This window comes from Enhydra lutris, unplaced genomic scaffold (genome assembly GCF_002288905.1).
Source record: "Enhydra lutris kenyoni isolate GAN:26980312 unplaced genomic scaffold, ASM228890v2 scaffoldscaffold24, whole genome shotgun sequence".
NCBI lineage: Eukaryota > Metazoa > Chordata > Mammalia > Carnivora > Mustelidae > Enhydra > Enhydra lutris.
In genome coordinates this window covers 29,483,760-29,504,087 of record NW_019154108.1, presented here as the reverse complement: position 1 = coordinate 29,504,087, position 20,328 = coordinate 29,483,760, and the positions used below count along the sequence as shown (strand labels likewise).

General features: G+C 53.7%; 1 protein-coding gene across 2 annotated transcripts; it reads right to left on the bottom strand.

The window, feature by feature from the left end:
• Positions 1-1,726: 1,726 nt before the first annotated feature.
• On the bottom strand, positions 1,727-4,455 carry LOC111150880 (left-right determination factor 1-like). Of its 2 annotated transcripts, XM_022508550.1 has the most exons (5): positions 4,206-4,455; positions 3,080-3,122; positions 2,876-2,977; positions 2,404-2,646; positions 1,727-2,090 (listed from the first exon to the last, which is right to left on the bottom strand). In XM_022508550.1, the coding sequence occupies exons 1-5, from the start codon at positions 4,453-4,455 to the stop codon at positions 1,727-1,729; spliced, it is 1,002 nt and encodes a 333-aa protein (XP_022364258.1). The 2 variants fall into 2 exon arrangements, with proteins under 2 accessions (XP_022364258.1, XP_022364256.1); XM_022508548.1 differs by having other exon boundaries at positions 2,876-3,122.
• Positions 4,456-20,328: the final 15,873 nt, after the last annotated feature.

Below are 20,328 nucleotides of genomic sequence, written 5' to 3'. Positions count from 1 at the left end.
TTCTTATAAAGAAAACAGTGGTCTACCCTGGTATTCACAGCATCCCACCTGGAAGGGCTTCATTCAGATGTCTTATGGGGGTGATCTAGGCCTTTCTGTCTGTGCCAAGTCCTCTCCACTGCCTCCAACCGTACACTTGCCACGTTCTCAGATCCCACCTGTCCAGAGATGGGCTCCATTTTCCCCTCCACTAGTCCATTGTTATTAATTAGCTTTGTAGGTACAAACAGAGCCCAAGAACTTCAACAGCCAAACATAGGGAAACCCAGGTGCCTGGAAAGGTTATGTAAGGATGCTGCCAGCTGTGGCAGCTTCCAGGTGACCTGGTCACTAACGCCCATGTCCTCAGCAGAGCACGTTTATGGGGAGGGGGGCGGCCCTGCAGTGGGAAGGAGTGTTAGAACCCATGCCTTGGCGTAGGGATTCAACAGCTTTGCATTGTCCCTGCCTCGATTTCTTCATCTGGAAAATGGGAATCATAATACCTACCTCAAGGAATTCATTGTAAGAGTTAAGTGACATAAGCTCTATAAAATTGCCTGGCACAGCACCCTGGCTTACAGTGAGGGCTCAGTAAGGCTTAGCTTGCTTGCCACACCATTGTCACCCCGGGTCCTGTCCCCATAACCACTGCCTGGCGGGGAGGAATTTTTTCCAAAGAGATGGCATGTGTGAGTGATTGTTTACAATACTGGTTTTGGAGTGAGGGGGGTTGGAGAATCTAAATGTTATAAATGAAAGCTTAATCTAAACCTAGTTATTGCAGTGTTTGGGGGTCTCGGTCACCCCCTCTCTTCACGTCATTATGAGATCTTGTCCCCATCATTGCTCCCTTCTCTCTCAAGTAAAGGGTACCAGAAACTAAATGCAGAAACACAAAGCAAACCGTCACTTTATTTTGGAGGATTATCTACACTCAACTCTTTTGGCTACATTTTTTTAAAAAAAGTAAATACACATGGGTTCTGGTGGGGAAAATTCTAAAACCATGGGGGAAATAATGCAACTATGTACTGGAAGGGCGGGGGGGGGGGGGCGGGGGAGAGGTTAGGGCTCTCTGACCCCCAGGGCAATGACTCAGAGCTGATTCCCACCTTCTCCCTTTTAAGAGGAAAGGGTGACCCCATTGGCTTGAGGTCACAATTGTGACCCTGTTCCATCCAGAAACCAGGTGTCCTGACTCCCTGCCCACTGCCCCAGGTGGAAGCCCTTGGTCCTCCCTCCTGGCAATCTCTCAGGGGAGTTTGTTCACAAGAATCCTGAATGGGTCGGCGTTTTGGGGAAAGGGTGTTCTTTTTTAGACCTCCTCCCTACCTAGGGAAACTGGGGGATTTCTTAAAGTTTTGTTGTAATTCCCATCATGTAGTAGAGTAAATCAGTCTGTTTCCCCAGCTCACATCATAGGGCACGTTGTACCATAGTCAGCTGAGAATTTGCCACAGAAACTCCCAGCAGGCAGCCTGTCTGAGCCGACTGCATCCTATAACAAGGAGGCTGGGATTTCCTCCTAGAACTCAGCAGTCAGAGCTGCATTAGTGACTCATGTAAGTGCTTAGGGTGGGTGATGGTGCAGAAGAGGACAAGAAATGGAAGAACATGCAGGAAAGGTAAAACAGGGTGCTGAGTGGGGCCAGGGGTCACCTGCTAAGGAGGAAATTAACACCTATGTCAAGACCTGTTTCTGTGCACCTGTCCAGCCTGACACCTGGGTGGCTCTGCCCCCCACCTAAGGCTCCAGCTTCCGGGGCACGGGCGCCCCGTCCCAGGAGCAGCTGCACTTCTGCACCCTCATGTTGGGCAGGCTGACCACCTGGAGCCTGGTCCTGCCTCCTTCCTTGACGCTCACGATCATGGGCAGCGAGGTCGTCTCAGAGGCGATGCACTGCCGCGGGCCCAGAAATGGCCACTCGAAGGGCAGGGGCCGCGGGGGCTGCTGGCAGGCGCCCACGCACTCGTAGGCCAGGAAGCCAGGGGGCTCCAGGACCCAATTCTCAGCCCACTTCATCCCCTGCAGGTCAATGTACATCTCCTGGCGGCAGCAGCGGGTGGTCTCCGTCACGGGCGCCTCGGGGTCACAGTCGCCCTGAGCTCTGCGAAGGGGGCGGGAGTAAGGAGAGGCAGAGGTCAGCGGGGGGCGGGGTAGGGGGCGGGGCGGGGTTGGGGCATCTGGGAGGGAGCTTTACCATCCCTCGCTGCTCCTTACGTTCAAAAGGCTATTTGTGGCAAGGACGGTCACTACCAACAGCCAAACAGTACATCACAAGTGCCACTTGTCCTGAGACTGAAGGACAATCTCCTGCGGGCACTCACTCCCATGGGCATCCTGAAATGTCCCACTTGGACTGAGCTGGCGTTCCCCCTGTGCCCTGTGATCGGGGTCCCCCGTGGGGCCCGGGCTCCTACCCGTAGGCCCCCAGGTCCAGCGTGTGCAGCTCCAGCTGGGGCTCGCCCTGCCGCGCGCCCTCGGGTCCCTGGGAGGCGAAGCGCACCAGCTTGTGGGCGCCCGAGGCCAGCGGGCCCAGGTGCTCCCTGTGCACCGTCACCTGCAGGAGCAGAGGCTGGCGAGGCCGGCTCAGCTGCTGCCAGAAGGTCACCGCCTCTGTCACGTCGAAGGCCTTCCAGCCGCTCTCGTGGAGGGACACCAGCCTGCGACAGGGCAGCACGGAGACGGGAGCCTGAGCTGGGTGCTGGGGGTTTCTCCCGGGGAGCCTCCCCTCGCATCCCCTGCGCTGGAGCCCCTCCGCCCTGGGACTCCCGCCCCCTCTGCCCCGAGCTAGGACTTCCCTTCCCTTCCCTCCCACCCCTCCCCTCCCTTACACGCCCCGCCCGCGCTGCGACCTCCACACCCCCTCCTCTCCCCGTTAGCAACACCCACCTGGAGTCCACGAGCGAGGTGCGGTTGGAGCTGTCTTCGCGGACCTGCAGCCACTCGACGGTGACGCGGGCGCGGGCGCTGTGCGGGGACAGTCGCTCGTGCCTGCGCAGCGCGGCCCTGGGCACCGGCTCCTGGAAAAGGCGCAGCACCGCCCGCACCAGCTCGCTGTTGGGGGGCAGCCGCCGCTCCATGCTGAACACCAGCAGGTGCGTGGAGGCCTCGGACGCCAACCACCTGCCCGCCACCTCTGGAGACAGGAACAGGGTCAGGAGGCCTCTCCAGCACCAGGTGGCTGCGAGGGGATCAGGATTTGGGGCCAGCCAATAGCATTTCCCTGGAAGTCCCCAGGGAGATCCACAGGGAGGTCCCCAGGAATCTGCAGGATCGATGTGGGGGCTGGGGTTTGGCCTCAGGTGCACAGGCATGCAGTTTTCTGTTTTGTTTGTTTTGAAAAATATTTTATTTTATTGAGAGAGAGAGTGCACGTGGGTCCCTCAAGGGGAGGTGCAGGGGGAGGGGCACAGGGAGAAAACGGATCTCAAGTAGGCTCCCCGCCAGTGTTGAGCCCAGGAGGGCTCTATCTCAGGACCTGGAGATGATGACAACAGCCAAAATTAGGAGTCCATATTCAACCAACTGAGCCACCTGAGTGCCCCTAAGATTTTATTTTTAAGAAATCTCTATGCCCAGTGTGGGGCTCAAACTCACAACCCTGACTTCGAGAGTCACATGCAACCTTCGCTGGGCAAAGGGTGCACAGCAAAACTGGGAGGGCAGTCACCTCTGCCGAGTCTCCAGGCCTCCAGGCACCCACCCTCCCAGCTGGAAAGCAGCAGGTGTGGGTCCGCCCTGGGCACTGAGGAGAGGAGCCCCAGCCCCACGGAGCTGAGAGGGTGCCATGCCATTCACCTCTCCACAGGCTGACCTTGAAAATGATGGAATCAGCCCTTTCCTCTCATCTCACAAGCTGCCCCCCACTCTGGGAGGGAATCAGAACTGGTTCACACACACACAACCCCCCCCCCCCTTTTCCAGGGAAGCCAACAAGCTCAGAGACGTCGGGAGACTCGTCTAGGGCAGGAGGACAAATAGCAGAGGGGAGCCCCGAACCCCAGGTCCTTCCTCTCTTGCCTCGGCCTTGGCAGTGGGGCAGCTCCCCCTGGGCCTGAGCGGCGGGGGCGCTCGGGGCAGGCAGAGACCCCCTTCCCCCGAGACGCAGCCGTCCTCGCACCCAGGGGTCCCTGTCGCGGCGTCCCCAGAACAGGCTCCTCCCATCTTCGCCCCGCCCGCCCCCAGCTGGGACCGGGGCGCGGCGGCAGGGGGTCCTCACCTCGGAACCTCTGGCTGAACCTCTTCCCTCGAGAGCGGACCCCGTGGCTGCGCTGCAACAGGGCCACGTACTGGGCCATTACGTGCGCGGGGGTGACCAGCTCCTCCAGGTCGCCTGCGTCCAGGACGGGCGCCTCTCGGAGCTGCAGCTGCCGCAGCAGGGTACTGAGGATGTGCTCCCCGCTCAGGGAGGCCCCGGGGCCCGGTAGGGGCAGGGCCCACAGCGCCCAGCACAGCCACAGCGACCTCATGGGGCGGCGCTCGGGGAGGAGGAGTGGCGGCGGAGCAGACAGACCTGTCCCGGGAGGAGGCTTGAGGAGGGACCGGGCTGGCTGGGCTCAGGGTCGGACTGGCTTTATAGGCAGCCTGGGGCTGAGCCCAGAGGGAGGGAGGCCACACCCCTCGGACCCCCTGGTTGCTGAGCAGCCAGACAGGTCCAGGAGCCTGGAGGAGGGGGCCATGGAGACCGCGCAGGAAGGCCTGTCTGGATGCCACACCAGCCTGGGGCCTCTGGCCATGGCTGTCTGGGCAGCTCAGGAGTGACTTTAGTGAATCTTACATTTCCCTGGCGCTACCCTGGTCCCAGCCTATGAAAAAGTGGGCCTATTCTGTATCAACGAGAATCCTATCAGGCATCTGTTGAAATCTCTTTCCTGGAGGCCAGTCTGGGTCTCCGTGTGTTGGTCAGGAAGGAAGGAGAGGACTCTCCATTCCTGCCCGCTCTGGGCCAGGCCCCATCCAACAAGTGCCCACAGAAGCCCCCAACCCATCTTCCCCTACTCTCCATCCCTGTGGGACCCCTTCTGCTCCTCTCCACAGGCACTCCGAAGACCGAGTCCTGTCTGTGATTAAGGAAGCCACTGCCGTCAGGCCTGGCTCTCTGGGGGTCCCAGGAAGGGCAACTATGCAAGTGTCTTCGCAGTCCCACAGCCAAGGCCCGTCAGCTGTGCCAGTCGCTCTGGGAGCACTCCATAGCCTGAGTCTGGCCATGGGCTCACACTGGCACTCAGGGGGACAGGGTCAAGGGACCAGGACCTGGAAAGTGAGGCCATAGTTGCCCAGAGTCCTGTCTTGTCCAAAGCCTTAGGTACTGAGCACCTGGGTTTGGGAGCCTTCCAGGGCCTCTGAAACACAGGGTTTAGACTGGCTGGGGGGGCACATATGGGGCCTGTGCACCTTGCTGGCTGTCGGACCTTCTAGCAAGTTCCTCAAGGCCCTCATGACTCAGTTTCCCCAGCTGAAGGAGGTGCTGTCATAATCGGGTCTCCTTCGCAGGGCTAGTCTGGAGAGCAAATGCACTAGCACACGGAGAACATGCATCCCAGAGCCCAGTATACAGTAAGTGCACAATAAGGGTTGCCCCCCCCTTATTACCAGTGGCTGTTCTAAAAATGGCCACTACTAGAACAATCATTCCTTGAGTGCTCCCCATGTCCCAGGCCCTGAGCAGGTGTTTGTAACAGGAGAGGAGTCAGGTGTCCTCAAGCACCTTTCAGAGGCAAAGTCAGAACACCGCTCAGGGAAGGCGCAGCGCAGAGAACCCATCGGAGAGCTCACTGCAGCTCTCCTGCAGCCTGAACCCCCCGGCACCCCGAAGCCCCATGGGCCACCTGCTCTCTCTGGGCGGCACAGCCTCTGCCGCCTGCTCTGTCTGGGCCGCACAGCCTCTGCTGGGAACCAAGGTGTGGCTTTTCTCTGCAAGTGATTAGCAGGGACTTCCTTGCTGCAAACATTTGGGCCTTAAGTCAAGCCAAAAGGTGCAGAAGTGTCGCATTCGCAGGCAACCCAGGACCCGTGGCCCTTAGTCCCTGGCAGCCATCCTGAGCTGCTGTTCCATAAATATGCAGCGGTCCGCCACCCTTGCCACTTGCAGAGAGGAAGCCCGGTGGCTTATCATGGGCCAACGGTGCCAAGGAAGTAACACCCGGGCTGCCCCTCGCAGGCCAGGGACCCCTCCCGGGGCCCCCAACATCTAGGCCCCGGGAGCCCCTGGGCCTAGAAGTTCACAATGAGGCCATGTGACCCCCCATGTTGGTTGCAACAGGGACTGGCTGTCCCAGGGCTGGGGGAGGTCAGGCCCCAGTGCTGCTGCTCCCAGGCCGAGTGGGCATGGGGACACGAGGCTCTTCCCCCGCCTAGGAGACACCTCTGGGCTGAGAACCCCTGGGAATCCTCAGTGGCCTGAGCCCGTTTTGCACCTGGGATTGCCAACCAGTTATACTGAAACTTCATTTTTCCAAGAAGAAAGTAAATGGGAAAGACAGTCCTCTGCTGGGTTCTCTTCCTCCCCCAGGCCTGTCCCTCGGCCTGGGGGTGGGTCTCCAAGCACAGAGATGGGTCTACAGCTTTGGTCTCAGTGGGGACTAGAACTACCAGTCAACACCCAGCATTTCTGACTGAGGAATGGGATTCTGGAACCCGGTGCTCAGGGGGCTCCCCAAAATGCTTCTAGATCCTGGGGACCTCCCCCAGGAGAGCCTAGCAGCATTTGGCATCCCAGAGAGTTTGCCCAGCCAAGAGGCCCCCTGCTCCTGCTCGCAGCTACTCTGTTGACTCAGAAAGCTGAGGGCCGCAGAGCCTGCCCCACCCCCACCCCACCCATTTCTAAAGCCAAGAAAACTGAGGCTCAGAGAGGCGACTCCTTGCCCCAGCTCCCAGTTTCCAACGGCTGCCAGCAGAAAGCCAGGCCTTTGATTCCTATAGGCCAGGATTCCTTCCACACCCCGAAGCTCTTTCCGGGGCATGGTCCTGGCCGACCTCTGAAGTGGGCAGGGTGAACCCCCACCCCCCCAACCCCAGACGAGCTGGGGACCACAGAGGAGAAGCAGACAGACAGAGGACAAATCCCCTGACTCCCTGGACACAGGCTTTTAGTCCTGAATGTGGATTCCAGGCCGGCTGAAGTTTTGCTGGGGAAATAAAATAATTGGGCAATTAGCTAGTGGCCAGAAGAAAAACACGAATGTGGATTGAGACGCTTTGTACCAGAGGCTCATTAGCTAGTGGGAGGGAGGGCAGGCCCTCAGGGACTGTGGTTGAGGCGGGGGTCTGGTCTTGAGTCTGTGGGCTCAGGGTGGGCTACAAAAGCGGGATAACAGCAAAATCACCTCTTCTGACCCGTAGGAGGGAAGCCTACTTCTAAAGCTGTCTAAATCTGCCCTCTTCCCCCCAGGCTTTGTAAGGCGGAAGATACCCATACCCTTTACCAACCTGTATTGCTGGGAATTTTAGAGTTTTGCAAAGAATTTTTTTCTTTAAACTAGGGCATGGTAAAATGAGGTTTGGTTTGGTTCGAATTCCAGGGTAATTAACACATAGTGTTCTAGTAGCTTCGGGTAAAGACTTTTCTCTCTCAGAGATACGTTGGCATGCCGGGAGCACTAATGGTCTGAATGCCGTACAAGAAGGCAAGTACCTTTGAACCCCACTGATCTGAACTGCACGGGTCCAATTACACACAGATTTTTTTTCCCAATAGATATAGTCCTGGGCTGTAATTTCCCTTCCTTACAATCTTTTTTTTTTTAAGATTTATTTATTTATTAAGATTCTGGCTGTGTATTTTCTCTTCCTTATGATCTTTTTTTTTTTTTTAAGATTTATTTGTTTAAAGAGAGAGAGCACAAGTGGGGGGGCAGGCAGAGAGGGAGAAGCTGACTCACCACTGAGCTCAGAGCCCTACACGGGGCTCGATCCCATGAACTAGAGACCATGACCTGAGCAGAAATCAAGAGTCAGATGCTCCACGGACAGAGCCACCCAGGCGCCCCTTCCTTATGCTGTTCTTAATGCCATTTTCTTTTTCCTAGCTTACTTCGTTGTAGGAATACAACATACAACACGTAGAACATGCAAACTATGTGTTAATCAACTGGTTAGGTGATCGGTGGGGCTTCTTCTGGTCAAGTAGTGAGGTTTGGGGGGAGTTGAAAGTCCTATGCAGATTTTCGATGGCACCCCAACCCCCACGTTGTTCAAGGGTCGGCTGTACACTGAGCTCACATGCGTATGCGTTAAGACCCAGGACAGTTGAACCAGAGTCTCCTCTGACCTAGGGGGCCCGGAGAGAGTCCAGCCTTCCAGCTCACTGGGTCCTCTCGGTGCAGGATTCCTGGATTCTTTGGATCGTGCAATGGCCTGGTTCTGTCGCTCTGCACAACATGGCTGTGTTGGACATGCAAGCTGGCTGGGCTTTGAGAGTCGGCTCCCCCTCTGCATGGGCATGGGGCTCCATGCAGCTCTCCCACGATTCCGGCCTTCTCCCAGGCCAGGTTTGTTCTGTGGGACTATCCCTGGATGCGATGGCTTCTGCCTGGAACCACCCAGGAACCCATCTAATGCCGGGCCTCCCGCATGGGCCTCGCTGGGCACACAGTCCAGAATCTGACCCAAGCAGGGGAAGGCTGGCTGGGGCGGCAAGAGCAGGCCTGTGAGGGACAAACGCCTGTCTTGCCATGAAGGTGATGATGATCTGGCATGTTCCAGATGATTCCTCAGCTTCCTGATTGCCTCAGGGAGGAAAGAAAGGGCCCAGAAAAAAAAAGAAAGAAAGAAAGAAAAAGAAAAAAGAAAGGAAAATTCAGAAGAAAAATAAAAAAGAAAAAGAAAAAGAATTTTTTCCTGAGGTCTTTTCTGGGCTCTCCCCGAGCATCTGAGAGTAAGAACAGATGAACGGAAAGGTTTTTTTTCTCTCTCTAAAAGCTCCAAACATAATCACGATATGCAAGTGAGGTTTCATATTTAACATCTGAAGTTAGCATCATGTAGGTCAATATTTCCCTCTAAATTCCTGTTACTTCAGAGCGCCTGCGTGGCTCGGTCTGTTGAGCAGCTGGCTCTCTGTTTCAGCTCAGGTCATGATCTCGGGCTCAAGGCATGAGCCCCACGTCAGGCTCCACGCTCAGCGCGGGGCCTGCTGGACATCTTCTCTCTTTCTCTCTCTGCACCTCCCCTCATCAAAGAATAAATCTAAAAAGTAAATAAAAATAAACTTCTGGTTCTTCCCCCCCACCAGCCTTTCCTGCAGAACACTCTTTGGTGTCTTTTTTGGTGAATATTTTTCACTTTCGGGAACCCCAAAAAAGGAGCAGAGTCTGGTGTGAACGAACCCTGACCCTCTGCCTGGGTGACCCCTAACATGTCACTTCTGTGTCACAGACATGGGCTCCCACTCCTCACCCTCCCACCCCAGAGGCTCTCCCGAGGCCCCACCTGGCTTCCCCAGCCCACATCCCTCCCCCCACCAGCCGCCCTGTGAGCCACACCCTGGCCTCGCACACAACGTGGGCTTGCTCTTTGCTCTTCTTTACCTTTGCAACATTCTCATCTGGCAAGTCTGGCATAAATTTCCTTCCTCCGTGAAAATCCTCCCCTGATGAACTCATCACCCCCAACTCTCCCCGCCCAGTGCATCCCTCTGTTCTCTGGATGCCCTTGATCCCTAGTGGGAACAGCAGGATGCCCCTCCAGTCTTGGCATGGAGGAGACAGGTGCCCATCCGAGTAGCAAGCCCAGCAAGGGATAGACACTCTCTTGTTGGGACTCACAAACAGCCAGTGCTCCAACAGGATACGCTGGGTGTGGGGGAGGGGAGGAAGGGAAGCGAGAATGCATGGTTGGATGAGTTCTTTTTTGCTAAGGAAAAAAACAAAAAACAAAAAACAAAGGGGGGAAATTAAAGACTCAAGATCTTAGTCCAGAATAGGTTACTCGTAACTAGGAACATACACACCTTCGAGGTTGAAAAACATGCTCTTGGTGGACAGACAGACAGGGACAAGTGTGTCCTATGCAGCCCCTGCCCCCAGCTGTCTTGTGAGTACATTTCCAGGACCTCAACCTGCACAAGCCCAGGTGTGTAATCACACCGGGATGGGGGGCATGTTCTCCTGTTCTCACCCGCCCACACCTGACCTCCCTCTCTACCCTAGTTCTCCTGCCCCCAGGTCATTGCCTTGGCCTTTCTGTGGGGTCACTTTGTTTTAGATGGGAAGTCTTCTCCACGCGGACCCATCACCGTTTCCAGTTTCCAGGCCGTAGGTCCTTAGTCCCTCAGCATGGATCCAGCCCCACCCCCCAGTCCAGGGAGGAGCCCTGGGAGATGGTGGTGTTGGGGCTCTAATCTCCAGAGCGGGGCTGATAAGGGGGCAGGAAGGATTTGCACCTTCTGAAGGGCGACTAGAAAGGTGGGCTGAGTAAACACAATACATAATAATGAGCAGGCGGTCACTAGGGGATCCGAGGATTAGCCCTGTCCCGCTGGGGCAGCCCCTTTCCCCAGCGGTTTATCAAGTTTATCAAGAGCTCAGCAGCTATCTGGGAAAGGAAACAAGCTTTTGCTGTCCCCTGGGGTGCGAAGCTCCTGGCCAGCCCGCTGGGGCTTCCTGCGCGTTCGCGTTCATTAGGGGGTGTGACCCTCTGGCCGCCACCACGCAGCCCCCACACCTCCTGCAGACACTTCTGGCTTCCTATGCCATGCGGCGCTGGCGCTCGGCTTTCCTCGGAGCATCTGGCCGCCGCCTCTTGGTCTGGGTCCTCTGAGAGGCTCCTGGTGGGAGCTGGCATGTTTCCTAAAGAGGGTTGTGTGTGTGCGCATGTGTGCACATGTGACATCTGCTCCATGTGTTTTCAAGGATGTGTCTGGGGTACAGAACCCCACAGGGAAGAGGAGTCTGCAGCCACAAGCGCCCATCTCCCTGCTGGGTCCTTCCCCAGATGAACCCCACTTCGGACGCACACTGCGGGTGGGGGTCTCCTTCCTTTGACTTAGACAAGATCATTGATGCCCCGCCATGACCCGAGAGGACTTGACTCCATTCCCTCACTCTGCCTTCCATCCTCCTCTCCAGTTTTTAGTAAGCACGGGGTAATTTAGTTCTGCCACTTTTGCAAATGAACATAGAACACTCAGACCTCTGGGTCTTGCCCCTGGAGCTGCCCATGGGGTCTTACTGTGTCACCAGGTATGCCCAGGGGCAGGGACGCTGGAGATGTCTGGGCTGGGGAGCCAGGGCCCGAAGCCACCCCAGGGGAGACAGCACGGGGCGGGTGGGGTCTGCCAAAATTTCTCCAGGGACGGGTTTGGCTCTGAGACTTCTCCAGGCAGACCCCCAGCGGCCTTTGCACGCCAGCTTCTGGCCTTGGGGTGGCGGCCGAAGCACTGTCAAAGGGGAGAGCCCCTTCATGAGGAGGGGAGGTCAGTCAATCCAGGAACCCCAAATGGTGTCCCCTGTCTTCAGAAGGAGCAAGATGGGGTGCAGACAGGGGCCCTGTGGCTCCCTGCCCACACCCCAAGGCTTAGCACCTGTGGTGTCTGTCTATTCAGGCCTCCTTGCTGACACATCTCTCTTTCCACCCTCAACACAGTGTAGGCATTCAGAAGGGAAACTGAGGCACAGTGCAGAGACTAAATCCAATCCAAGATCATGCAGCCTGACCGTGAGGGACCCCACTGGGATTTGAACCCAGGGCCCCTGCCTGACCAGGCTGCACCTTCATCTCATGGGTAAGCAAGCTCCTAATCCCAACAGCGGGCCCCTCCTGGGTGGCCAGTGAACCCCATCCAGAGTCCCTGAGCACCCATCAATCAGCAGATGCAAAGGGGACAGGGCTGGGGACACAAAGACAGGCCCCGCCCTGAGGGAGCTCACCCCGGACCCAGGCAATGACTGGGGCTGGCCCAGCCGATGCCTCTGGTAATGCGGATTCTTATGAGTTTCCTGAGAGCAACCCATGTCAGATCTTCCTTCTCTTGGGGTGGGGGACCCTCTGTGCTGACTGCCATCCCCTTGAGCCTCTGGGCTGGGCGTAGGCCCTGCCACACTGACTCCAGGCTCTAAGCCCCTCGAGACATGGAGGCCGTTGGTGCCACACCCTTGACTACAAAGCCAGGGGCCTCCCTGCCATCCCAAAGGGCACCGGCCAGGCTGCCTGCGGGCCCCAGTTCACGTGACCAGGCTTGGCAACAGCTCAAAGCTCAGGACACCCAAAGAAATAAGAAAGAAAGTGATGAGTCAGGAACTGTACGCCTGAGACCCAGGCCAGAGGGTCTGGCTTCTTCCCAGAGCAGAGATACCCCCGCCCCACCCTGAGGCCCCTGCGCCTGCTGCCAGGCAGTGACGCACGCTAGTCATGCCCACGCATCCTGTGGCCTTGGGCTTGTCCCTGAGCCATCTTCCTCATCTATGGAGCAAGGAGGACCGGGCCTTCTTTGTAGGGTTGTTAAATCAGTTAGTACTTATAAAGAGCATAGGAGGGGCGCCTGTGGGGCTCAGTCTGTTAAGCGTCAGCCTTTGGCTCAGGTCACGATCTCATGATCTCAGGGTCCTGGGATCAAGCCCCGTTCCGGGCTCCCTGCTCAGGGGAGAGTCTACTTCTCCTTTTCCTCCCTCTGCTTATTCTCACTGCTCTCTCTCTCAAATTAATTAATTAATTTAAAAAAATTTTCAAGGGGCGCCTGGGTGGCTCAGGGGTTAAAGCCTCTGCCTTCGGCTCAGGTCATTATCCCAGGGTCCTGGGATCGAGCCCCGCATCGGGCTCTCTGCTCAGCAGGGAGCCTGCTTCCTCCTATCTCTCTGCCTGCTTCTCTGCCTGCTTGTGATCTCTGTCTGTCAAATAAATAAATAAAATCTAAAAAAAAAATTTTTTTAAAAGGCACTTAGAAAGAACAGGAAAGCCCTGTGTAAGTGCTTTAAAAAAAGGAAAAGAAAGGATCCTGGAGACTGTTGGACCCTGGGTCCCTCAGCCAGGACCCATGCGTGGAGCATAGCCCTGGTCAGCGGGAAGGAAGCATCCCACAGGCACCTCGTTAGTGAAGACCCCTTGTGACAAGTCAGTAATACAGATCAAAGACCTTAAAAATATTAATGTTCATATTCATATTCATAGCCTTGACAACCACCTGTGGTGGGCGGGGAGTAAGGTGGAGCCGTCGAATCACCTAGAATGAATGTGACATCGTGTGCCAACTAGACTCCAATAAAAAAAAAAAAAAGAACAAAGAACTTAAAAAGACTTAAAAAATATTCCCAGCCTTGAACACTTTTGTGATTCTGTCCCAGGAAGACACTTTGAGATTCAGATAAAAGTTGTCTACCAAGATTCTATACAGCATTTCTATAATTACAAAAAAATTGAGAAAGTACAAATGCTCAACAAGGGAAAGACCAAAGGATGGTGTACACACAAAACAAATTATTAGTCACTAAAAATCATGTTTAAAGGAATTTTAAATGGGGTGTCCAGCCAGCTTAGTTGGTGGAGTATGTGACTCTCGATCTTGGGGTTGTGAGTTTGACCCCCATGTTGGGTGCAGAGATTATTTTAAAATAAAATCTTTTTTTTTTTTTAAGGAATTTTAAATGGCATGAGGAGCGCTCACACTATGCAGCATTGGTTTAAAAAGAAATGCACAAAATTGTTTATAATGTATGATTCCAGTCAATCTACCTAGAAGAAGAAAAAAGGAAATTTACTGCTGGGTTAACAGTGATTATTCCTGGGTCAAAGAAACCTGGGTGAATTCTAATGTCATCTTTATACCTTTCTGTATTTCCCAAAATTCCTGAAGGCTTTTTTTTTTTAAAGATTTTATTTATTTATTTGACAGAGACACAATGAGACAGGGAACACAAGCAGGAGGAGTGGGAGAGGGAGAAGCAGTCTTCCTACTGAGCAGGGAGCCTGAAGCAGGACTCGATCCCAGGACCCGGGACCATGAACTGCACCAAAGGCAGACACTTAATGACTGAGCTACCCAGGTGTCCCCAGCAATTGCACTATGAGGAACTTATTCATTCTTCTTTTTATGCCCTGACAACTTGTATCCAGGTACACACCAAATCTTAGTAGACAATCTACCCCGAGTTTAATAGATTATGCTTTCAGTGCAGTGGAATTACTCGTCCCTGTCATGCACATTTACTATACTAAGAGCTCTGATAGCTATGTGATTTACTGTTGGGGCCACACCAAAGGTGTTTCCAGTTTTTACTACTGCAAGCACTATTATAAACATCTCTGTGCATGTGCTTCTTTTCTCTTTTGACCTACTTTCTTAGGGCGGTGGGAATTGAAGATGGTACTAGCATTTTCGTTACTCTGTTGGCTTAATTGCATTCCAATAGCATGTTCACATTTTCTGAGTCTCCAGCAATGAAATGAGTGCACACGTTTCCCAGAATCCTCAACACAGAATCTTCAAAGCTAACTTTCTTGGGAGCCAAGAGCCATAAAATGACTTCTCGGTGTTGTTTTAAGCTGTCCTTCCTTATGATTTTTATTATCTTTCATATGTATTGTTTCATTTCCTCCAGACTGTCGTGTGGGAAAGGGATAATTGTAGACATCAATTGGAGAAAATATCAAGAGGAAATACTCCCACTGATAACTACAGTGGCAACTTGTCTTCAAAGTCTTTAGTGCAAGTAAGACAGTGTGATATTGGTAGCGATAGATAAATACACCAATAGAACAAGAGAGTCAGAAACAAACCCCATGGGGGTGCAAACACTCGATTTACAACAAAGGTAGAAGAGCATTGCAATAGAGAAAGAACAGGCTTTTCAACAATAATGCTGACTCAATTAAGTATCCATATGCAAAAAAATGGAATTGGACCCCCTACCTCACATCATACACACAAATCAGTTTCTGATGGAGTATGGACCTAAACATATAAAGCAAACCTATCAAAGTTTTCAGGAGAGAACAAGTATCCATGTCTCACCAAACATAGGATAGGGCAAGATTTCTTAGACATGTAAGACACTATCCTAAAACTAGCTCAAAGTTTTTAGTTTCTCTGTCTCCTACAGCTGCACAAAATCATAATGAAGTAGGGAGATGAGAACTATGATAGAACGGTCACTAAAAAAACTAGATTGATGGGGCGCCTGGGTGGCTTGGTCGTTGGGCAGCTGCCTTCGGCTCAGGTCATGATCCCAGCATCCTGGGATTGAGGCCCACATTGGGCTCCCTGCTTAAAATTAAACAACAACAACAACAACAACAAACCAGATTGCTCAATTCAACTACATTAAACTCAGGGATGTTTACCTATCAGAGATATTTTAATTAAACAGAAAACTAAAAGAGTTAACCGTGAAGGAAGAAATTTGATAAATTAGCCTATATTAAATTTGAGACTTTTGCCCAAAAGCCACCGTTACGAGTAAAAATTCAAGCCAGACAGCAGAAGTTACAATTCACGTATTTGGCAGAGGACTCATAGTCAGAATATAGACAGACTTAGCAAGAGTCACACAGAACAGAAACCCAACAGCGGAACAGGTGGCAGAGCAGCCGCAGAGCAGCCGCAGAGAGGGTGTCCAAGCGGCCAACAAACAGGAAACAAGGCTCACCGTCACCAAGCGACCGGGAACGCAAGTTGACACAGAGCGCAGTCCCGCTAGGTCTGTTAGGAGGGACAGAAAGTACCCCAAGTCGGCATTTCTCCCTTCATCTCCTCAAGCTGCACATACACACAACCTCGGATGTGTGCAGTCATGCGGCCGGCAGGCAAGTGTCGTGTGTCTGTCAAAACTACGTGCTAGAATGTTCACAGCCGCGATCCTGGGAACCGCCCAAACACCCATCCGTCATCCATCGCGTGACAGACAGAATTCTGCCGAGCGACAAATGTGAGCAAGGGACCACTGCCCAGAAAGGTAGGCTGAATTCACGTCCAAACTCGCGTGGTCCATTGTGGAAGCCCGGGTCGTGCTTCCCCGTGGGAGGCGCTGCCCAGAGGCGCGCAGAAAGGGGCTTTAGATCAATGCTGGCCCTGTTCTGAGGCTCGGTCTGGGGACCGGTCCCCCCACTTGTGTGTAGAAACTTCATGTTGTACCTTATGACGTGGTCACTGTTTTCGGTATCTGTCACACTCGGTAACATGTTTATTGTAAGTCACCAAGGAGAGCAGGGAGGTGTTTCACTGTTTCCCTGCCTGTGAACCAGGGGCCCCCCTTTCGGGTCCTTTCATCTTTCCCTAACTACGTATTTTTACATTTTTCTACAGAAATGTGTAATTTGAAAATAAATTCCTTTTTTTGTGTGTTTATTGGATCTATTCTCCCCCAGAACAAACTTCTGGATGCAGGTGGATGGAACTTTGGCCCTTTCTCTGGGGGAGATTCTTCAAATAATGTTATTATGTTGCCCTTGGTTTCTTGTTTCCTGCCGTGAGGTGAGCGGTGAAAAGATTCGATATGTTTCTTTCTGAAGCTCTATCTTCGCGCAGCAGAGTTTTTAGCGTTTTTTAGTTTCTCTGTCTCCTACAGCTGCACAAAATCGGAACAAAGAGGGGAGATGAGGCCACTGCAGGGTCACCTCCTTCGGGCTGAGGGAGGAGAGCAAGCCGGGACTCTGACCAGCTAGGGCAGCCCCTCCCCAGGCCACCCGCTGCCTGCCTGTACCGGCTTCGCTATAAATGAGCTTGTAGGGCAGGTGACAGGTCACAGCAGGCCGGTTCCCCCGGATCGCCTGCGGCTCCCACTGCAGCCAGGCGCCTATCAGCGCATCCCCCGCGAGCCCCGCAGCCGTGACCCAGACACAGCCCGGGCCCTTGCCTGGGCCATTCCAGGGGAGGAGACAGACGATAAACAAGGCGGCAGAGAAGCCAGATAACGGGAAGGAAGTAAACAGGGTCATGAAAGAGAGAGTGACTGGGAAGGCCTCCCCCAAGGGGCATGTCTGAGGTCTGGGGAGAGGAGGAATAGCATGAGGGGGTGGGGAGGGCAGGTCCAGGCCAGGGAGCCGCCCCGTGGGGCCCAGGAAGGACACTGAGTGTGTGTGTGTGTGTGTGTTGGAGGTCAGGAAGCGGCCTGCAGGGCTGCAGACCGGGGTGAGGGTGAGGGCCAGGGGCCGGAGCGGGTCCAGGGCCATGGGAAGGTTTGTGACTCAGAGGCCTGGGAAGCCACTGGGAGGGCTAAGCAAGAAAAGGGACATGATCGGATTCGCATTTTAAAAGATAATTCTAATGCATTAACAGAATGTCCTATACACGCACAATGGAATATTCTTCAGCCTTAAAAAAGAAAGGCTGTCCCCCTGCGACCCCATGGAGGAACCTTGAGGACTTCATACTCTAGGAAGTGAGCCAGTCACTGAAGGACAAACACCGTTGGACTCCACTGACAGGAGGTCCCTCGGGGCCTTAGATCCAGAGGTAGAAAGTAGAACCGGGGTGTCAGGGGTGCTGTCAGCGGCCAGCACAGAGGGGGTCCTCATTTCATGGGGACAGAGTTTCAGTTTGGGAGGGTGAGAGAGTTCTGGAGGAGGACGGGGGTGATGGTTGAACCACCGCGTGAACATACTTGACACCCAAGAACTGTACACTTTCAAATGGTCAAAGAGTCAATGTTACGTTGTACATATTTTACCACAATAAGAGAAAACTAATTTTTAAAATTTATTTTTTTAGAGAAGAGGGGGAGGAGAAGGAAGGAGAGAATTTTAAGTAGGCTCACGTCCAGCATGGAGCCCAACTGGAGTCTTGAACTCACAACCCTGAGATTGAGACCTGAGCTGAGATCAAGAGTCGGACGCTTACCCCACCAAGCCACCCAGGTACCCCAAGAAAATTAATTTTAAAAGATAATTCCATCTGCTGAGTGGAGGATGGACAGCAGTAACTGGCCCAAGAGAGGAGGCAGAGGGCTCTTCCGAGTCCGAGGTGCTCAGCGGCCTGTCCGCGCAGGCAGCATCGGTGGGGTGGGTGGCAGGTGGGTTTGCCCACCAGGTCACTGAGGGCCCAGCCAAGGGTGGGTTAGGAGGATGCAGAGGGCAAGGTCGATATGTTTCTGACCTACTGACCAGTAACAATGACAGAATACAGGAGAGGAACCAGAAAGCGTTCCAAAAACAGACGGTGCCAGCGTGCCCTTTGATGTTTGAATCGTCAGAATTGCCTTTAGTACTGTTGTCTTCAAAACGGTATGTCATTTTTTTCAACAAGAAGACTTACGAGCCCACGTGTGAGGCCACTATTCGTCTCGCAGCCCAGCGTCAAGCCCGCATATGCAGTGGCTCTCATTCCAGTGGGGTCTGGCCAGCCCCACCTGCTCCCGCTGCCAGGCTTTCGTCTGACAGCACAGGGTCATAAATCTAGTCCCTGGGAGTGGACAACGTGCCTCGTTGAACCCCTGAGACCACCTTAGGAGGCAGGAACTGGGGTCCCTATTTTATAAGTAAGGGACATGGGGTTCACAGAGGTTGAGTAAGCCATGAATGTCCGCTCCCCATGGGCGCAGAGAGGGAGACACTAAGCCATCTGACAGGAAAGGGGAGAATTCTCCAGCCTCAGGGAGGGGCCCAACAGAGGCAGAGGGTGATGGAGAGATCCTGAGAGGCCTTTCTGGCACCTTCTCCTCTGGGGTGGGGGCTGGCCCCAGCCTCCTCCCAGTGGTGCTCTGGGAGTAATCTGCAGAGGGAGAAGCCAGCTTCCCAGGCTGGGCTTGGGGAGGGTCGGCAGGCAAGGAGGGCCGAAGGTGCTAAAAGAGCACAGGCTCCCAGCCTGAGGTCCTTGGTTTCAGCCCCAGCTCTGGCCTCTCTGAGTGGTGTGCCTGGGGCAGGGTCTTTTGTATCTGGAAGCCTCAGGGCTCTGTCTCTAACTTGGGGGTGGACTCCGTGTCTACTCTGAAGGGTTTTGTGAGCAGCAAATTCAAGAAGGGGTTCGCACGGTGTTTGTTTATCTAGGAGGACCAGCGTGGGGGGGGGGGTGTCCACTGGGAGCAGAGGGTAGAAGCTAAGCCTCCCCCAGCAGCCCTGGGCACTCCCAGAGGACAGGGGGTCCTGGTTGGCATGCAGGCTACTTCTTAAGAACCCCTCACTTCAGAGCCATGTTTTGTCAGGGGCAGAAGAGTATCTTTAAAGACCCAGGGCCCCAGGGCGCCTGGGGGGCTCAGTCGTTGAAGCATCTGCCTTCAGCTCAGGTCATGATCCTGGTGTCCTGGGATCAAGCCCTGAATAGGGCTCCCTCCTCTGCCTCTGCTCCTCCCCCAATTTGTGCTCTCTCTCTGTCTCAAATAAATAAATAAATAAATAAATAAATAAATAAAATCTTTAAAATAAAAAAAAGACCCAGGGCCCAGGTCACCTCCCCAGTGACCCTGCCTCACCCTGCCAGAGGGACTGAGTCATTCCTCCTGCATCCCACGCACCGCCCCCCCCATGACCTTCCGTGTCTGAAACCACTTTAGCCGCACTGGGGACACCTGCTTTTGCTACCAGCTTTGAGCCCTATCAGGGAGAAGGTCACCCCCTACAGCTGTGTAGAGCAGAGCACGGGGCAGGCGCTCACAGGCACCTGTTGAAAACGGAACCAAACCTCGGTAAGACATTCCTATCCAGGAACCTTAACATGGGTCATTATTACCCGAGGAGGCCGATCATAGATTATTTAGGAAGTATCGGCGATTGGGAAGAGGGGGAAATAGTCCATTTCACATCCCCAGGGATAATCTGGGGAAACAGTAACCTGTCAGCCTCACAGTCATTCTGCCCGAGGTATCATCTTTGTTTTCACATCATGATTTTGCTTTCTCTACAATGCTTACACCCGGCCTCTCTTAACAAGTTACACTATTTCATTCTTCTATCTCCGCATCATCTTCTACCTCGCCTTCCCACTTGACTCAGTTTAGGGCTATCTATTTTCCCAAAAATCATGTTTCCAAAATAAGGATATAAAGAATCATGCCTAGACGCGTTCAACATTGTTTTTATTGATAAGCTCTATTTGTATAAATAGCATCTTATGTGAACTCTGATACACAAAGAGATAGCAAAGATATTTTATTCAAATACATTTGCTTTTCAAATCAAGGTCCCGGCATTTGCTTGGGCTAACGGCAAGCACTAAGCACACGAAGGGGACGGGGTGACCTGGGGGCCACCCGGGCAGGAGTAACGAGCTGGAACATCGCATCAGGGTGGACCTTTCCCCCTGAAGTGACACGTGGGGGTCAGGCAGAAATACCTATTTCAGAACTACACAAAACACAGCTATGCCCCCCAAAAGATATGTTTTAGAACACAAAAATTAAGGAGTTGTTGCATATACACGGATGCTGGAATTCCTCCAGCGGCACACAAGAGCAAGTGACTAGCAAAGAGCTGTGTTGAGA

Coding starts and splice junctions, on each gene's coding strand:
- LOC111150880 (XM_022508548.1), bottom strand. CDS start 4,455: ATGAGGTCGCTGTGGCTGTGCTGGGCGCTGTGGGCCCTGCCCCTACCG. Junction 3,123..4,205: donor GTTCAGCCAGAGGTTCCGAG/GTGAGGACCCCC, acceptor TCCTGTCTCCAG/AGGTGGCGGGCAGGTGGTTG. Junction 2,091..2,403: donor CTGGACCTGGGGGCCTACGG/GTAGGAGCCCGG, acceptor CCCCCTTCGCAG/AGCTCAGGGCGACTGTGACC.